The sequence below is a fragment of the Primulina eburnea genome, chromosome 14 (genome assembly GCF_022965805.1).
Source record: "Primulina eburnea isolate SZY01 chromosome 14, ASM2296580v1, whole genome shotgun sequence".
Classification (NCBI taxonomy): Eukaryota; Viridiplantae; Streptophyta; class Magnoliopsida; order Lamiales; family Gesneriaceae; genus Primulina; species Primulina eburnea.
Window position 1 is genome coordinate 24087286 of NC_133114.1, and position 5408 is coordinate 24092693.

General features: G+C 33.9%; 1 protein-coding gene across 1 annotated transcript; it reads left to right on the forward strand.

Annotated features, from left to right (window-relative positions):
- Window positions 1-564: 564 nt before the first annotated feature.
- LOC140812728 (ubiquitin carboxyl-terminal hydrolase 3) lies at window positions 565-5408 on the forward strand. Its single transcript, XM_073171079.1, has 9 exons — window positions 565-711; window positions 1299-1430; window positions 1537-1575; window positions 2848-2953; window positions 3181-3239; window positions 3349-3423; window positions 3941-3989; window positions 4479-4555; window positions 5051-5408. Exons 1-9 carry the CDS (start codon window positions 646-648, stop codon window positions 5138-5140), a joined length of 693 nt encoding a protein of 230 aa, XP_073027180.1. The 5' UTR covers window positions 565-645; the 3' UTR covers window positions 5141-5408.

Genomic DNA, 5408 nt, shown 5'->3' on the forward strand with positions numbered 1-5408 from the left:
TCGTAATGACATAGATGTGGTAACAAAGAAGGGCTGAAAATTTGAAATAGCGAGGTGGATCTTTTGAAAAGATAAACGGTGAGTTCGAGCTTCTCAGCGACTTCAGATAATGGTGACAACTTCGAAAGAGATGAGGGGCAGATTTCAAATAGAGAGACATAGTCCGTTTGAGCAGCGAGTTCGAGCTTCTCAGTCAATGTTCTGTTAAGGTTTTGGGTGGGTCGGATAGTTAGTTTGAACATGTCTAGTTATAAAAGATCCTTATTACAAATTATAACTTTGAGACGATATTACATAAATTTTTATCTTTAATTTTTTTTTTCATGTATTCTTAAAAACATAACCTTTCTTTTATCTTCTTACTTTATAATAAAGAGAGAATACCTTAAAATAAATATCTTGTTATGATCACAATAAAAATACAGAAAAAAATATAAAATTTCAGTATTAAAAAATATTGAACATACAAAATAATTATATAAATATGTAAAGGTACATATAATAAATAGTTATTACTATGAAACTGGGCCAATTATTGTAATTTTCAAAACTATATGTAGTACACTGAAATTAAGCAAACAGAGAAGCTATATATTTTTTAAGCAGAATCTCGAGTATTTCCTCAAAACCTCCTGAGCTGAGAACATGGCGGGCAGTGCTTCTGCGAAGAGATGGCTTCCTCTTGAAGCAAACCCTGATATAATGAATCAGGTAGTGAAATCGAAGAGTTTTTTGTTATTATTTTATTTTTGTTTTGTTTTTCTAAAAGTTTAGAAAAAAGTTCGGCGTTTGAGGCGTGTTCCGAAAGTTATTATGATTATGATTATTATTATTCTAATGAATTGATTTTGATTTTTGAATTTAAACAATGCCTTCTGCATTTGATGCGTATTCATTTTTTTATTTAGAAAATTTGAATTTGTTATTGAATATTGGTATTAGATGAATGAATTCAGCGTTTGAACTGTATTTGAAGTTAGTTATTTTTCATTGAATTGGGTTTTTGAAACAAGGAAAGAAATTGAGTTCTTGAACATAATGCCAAAAATCAGAGAAGAGAGTTGGTTTTTACGAGACATTATTAACAGCGAGGTTTCAAGCCTCTAAAAGGGAATAAATATGAAAGGTAAATGATCTACTAGAAGTGGGAATATGTGATTACGGGTTGGCGGTTTTCAAGAAATTTTACAGCCTAGAAAAATGTAAAACAGGATTAATAACTCTCCTAAGAGTCATGATATGCATTTTACATGGAACTTGTGAGTAGTTTTATTAATTAAGCAAGTTGCAACGAGCAGTTTCTTTGGGGGCTTGGTGTTGCTCCTGGCGAGGCTGAATGCTATGATGTATATGGATTGGATGAAGAGCTCCTGGAAATGGTCCCAAAGCCTGTGCTAGCAGTGCTGTTTCTGTTTCCCATAACATCACAGGTAGTTTGAGGAAATTTTTAGATTGCGCTTGTTTTACTATGTGATACATTTTTTCACAAAAACCGTTGGTTATTTTGTTTCTGATGAAAGTTTTGTGTTTGCACAGACTGAAGATGAAAGGATTCAGAGAGATCGTGAAGAAAGGGTGAGTTGTAGTTTCTTATTAACATCTGCTCTTTCAATGGGAAACTTAATTTCTCATGAAAGGATTATTATATGAACGTTTCTAGTGAAAATCAAATGTTACTTGGCTTGTTTATCCATTCTACTTCGTAGGATGAGCTTAGACATCATTCTTTTTACTGTCATCAGTATGTTTGCTGCACCTGAGATTTTTACTAATAACTACATTGGTTTATATAAGGATCAACTGATTTGTTTTCCATTTTCATATTGCAGTACACTACGGCCATGTTTCTTTAGACACAAAATGCTGTATGGATTGATGTAGTAATTTGCTTATAGTTTATCTTTAGCTATGATTCTGAATTAATTTGAATAAATTTTGAAAGTCAAATGCTAGGATTACAGGGAGAATAAGTTATTTTCTGATTGGTTCGAACACTACGGTTAGTTTTTCCCTGTTTATATTGTAATAGCTTCTCTGGAAAGAGGCAATTCAATAAAAAGAGAGAATATTTCTTCATCTTTCTCCTTCAATTCACTGCTTTAGTTTTCAAGGCATGATCTATTTTTCATTTTTTTTGTCATGCTGTTATAACGCATATGTCATCTATCCCACAATCATATGCATGGGCACTTCTGTAAGTGGATAATGTATGTGCACACACAACCACGACTCGCCTTCCAAGAATTCTGTTGAATTACATCCATGCCCTTTGAAAAACTTCTCATTTTATCTTCTTCTCGCTTTTTCTCGCAGTGCTGGAAAAGTGTTGATACTACTGTTACTAAATACTTTTACATTTTTTATTGAAGCATTAAGCCTCAACGAAAGGTCAAGTCCTGGGAATTTTTATGCTCATATATATTGCACAATCACTGACGAGAATTGCATGAGTTTTCTGAATATTTTATCATTTTATGCCCCTGCTATCAATACTGCATTTGAAATTGGTTACAATTTTAATTGTTTCTTGTAATTTTATTGGCTGGGTGAACTTCCTTCACAAACTAAGAAATTCATTATCATTTGTTTTTTGAAGGTATATCATTTTCTGCCTTTATAATTAGTTCTTTTAAGTAGCACTTGTAATGTAGTTCTAGCAATGCTTATCTTTTGATGAATTTTGGGATGACATAATTGTCAATAGGGTTCTATTTCATATTTGTATCTATTTTTTTCTGCAACTTTTTACGTTGTTTATTTTCTATATTATTGATCTTTCTAATAACCATTGGTTTTGATTCATTTGCTTTGTTGGTTAAAATTGCAACTTGACAATCTTTTATACAGGGGCAGCAGACTGGAGTTTACTTTATGAAACAAACTGTTGGAAATGCCTGTGGCACCATTGGACTTCTACATGCTGTTGGAAATATCACTTCTGAGATAAAGCTTGGTAAGCTTTTTGATTCTTTGTTATCTGGCTATCGCATGAATGTGATGAAGATTTTTCGTTACTTCTATGGAGGGTCTGCTGCATAAGTCTTGCAATTTAGAGATTATGCCTTTAATGAGTGTTTTCATTTTTTTGCTTGCATCTTTGAATACCATCTACATTAACTATTGGCTTATCTTCGAATATTCCATTTTTATGGTTTTCACTATTTTTTGGTTGTTTTTCAGCTCAAGGGTCTTTCCTTGACAGGTTTCTCAAAGCGACTGCCGATTTTGATCCATCTGAGGTATAGATGTTGTCGAAATTTTCATGTTGGTATTAAGTGTTTGGGTGAAAGTTATGTGTCATTACTTTTGCTGCCTTTTAATAGTTGCTTATATAAATATTTTTTGTAGCGTGCTGCATACCTTGAAAAGGATCGAGAAATGGAAGTTGCACATTCTGTCGCGGCTACTGCTGGAGATACTGAGGTCAGATTTTGGGCTGATTGAAAATAAGGTTTAAAAATATTATTGATGAAATGGGATGCTGTTTTTCTTTCTCAACAGGTTGACTCTACACTGGAGTTTAAAGTCAGTGATCACAGTGACTTTGAAACTTTGAAAGCATTGTTATTATAGTGTTTTTTTATGTTCTTACTTTGTTCTAGATTCATAATTATTTCTTTTGATATCTTTATAACAAATGTAGCGAAATTGAATTGCATTGGCCTCACAAACTTGCTGTATTTGGTGCTTGCTTCTCCTGTCTTTATAAAAAACTCAATCAAGTTAAAACTTTTTGCATGCTTTTATTTCGATGCACACCGACAACGTAATATGCTTCCATTCTTTATTGAATGTGATTTAAGCTAATGCTTGAGAAATTGTCAATTTGTGTTTGTACCTTTTTGTATGCAGGCATCGGAAGAAGTAGACACACATTTCATCTGCTTTGTATGTGTCAATGAGAAATTGTTAATTTGTGTTTGTACCTTTTTGTATGCAGGCATCTGAAGAAGTTGACACACATTTCATCTGCTTTGTATGTGTTAATGGTCTCTCTCTCTCTCTCTCTCTCTCTCTCTCTCTCTCTCTCGGGTGTAACCATTTCACTGCTTTTTGTTTCCTCGGCTCATTTTTCATTGTAGTTTCTTCGTATTTAACTGAGATTTTAGATTTCAGGTATTCTTATTGAACTTTTGGAAATTGTTGCCTCCATTATATCAATGGTTCTATAAATTAGCTCTACTATTATATGATGTGCGCTGATATGACTGACTCGGTAACAAGGAAGCAATGATGAAAATATATTTTTCTTTAATCACTATTCTTTTGACATCCTTTGCTTTCGGTAGATTTTATATGCACTACAAACTGGGGGACACAATATTGTCGAAGACTCAAATGTCTTTTCTTGTGCCAGGCCCACTAGTTGGTCGCTTGCTTACGCATCTTAGCTTCTACTTTCCATTTCCGAGTCCCATGTTTTCTATTGTCTCAAACTTCGTTAAACTTACACATTCATGCACATCATGTTTTTTCAGAAAAACTGTATGAGCTTGATGGAAGGAGGGCAGGACCAGTTTTGCACGGGCCTTCCTCTGCAAGCTCGTTATTACAGGTTATTATTTTCCACCCCCAACAATTGGATAGATCTTTCACATTCTCCCCCTTCCCCTCTTAACTGAATGATGAAGTTGTCTACCTGCTGTTGGCACAAAAGTGGGTGCGGTGCATTCTTTGCATGTTTTGGCAAGGACTGAAATAATATAGCCAATCTTGTTGTACATGGACTAAGCTTTAAAATGTTTTTGCTAAGCATATCTTGCATGAGTTTTAAGCCGTTCCCAATCTCCTGCACATTACTGTTTCATTTTCTGCTGCACTTGATTCAGTTTTAGCTACAAGTTTCTTCCCATATTTAGTCAAGTTGAGCTCAATATCATTTGTTCGTGGAACTAAATGTCCACCAAATACATCTTTTTTTGTCCATCAAAAGTTCATGTTTCCCTGATTTTTACTTAACTATGTGTGTGTTTGACTCCGCGGGAATGGGCTGTGATGATGATGATGATGATGATGATGATGATGTGTGTGTGTTTGATTCTTGGTTCAGGATACTGCTAAAGTTATTCAAAAGATTATTCAGAAAAATCCTGATTCGAACAATTTCAATGTCATTTCTATATCGAAGAAAACTGGCTAAAGTGAATGGTGTCAGCTCAACGATGGTTCTACTCAGATTTGCAGCGTGTGTAAATGTTCTAACAAGTTGTATATCAGGAAGGATAACACATCTGTTCTTATCCGACGGAGTATTACTTTTGAGTTGAGTTTTCGTTGATAATTTTATGCATGGCTATCTTCGATACCCTCCAATTCTTTGTTATATTCTTTATGTTATTGGGGATATTTGTTATGTGTGCTATGATCATACTGCATTAATATAAGACACAGCACATATTGACGGAGTA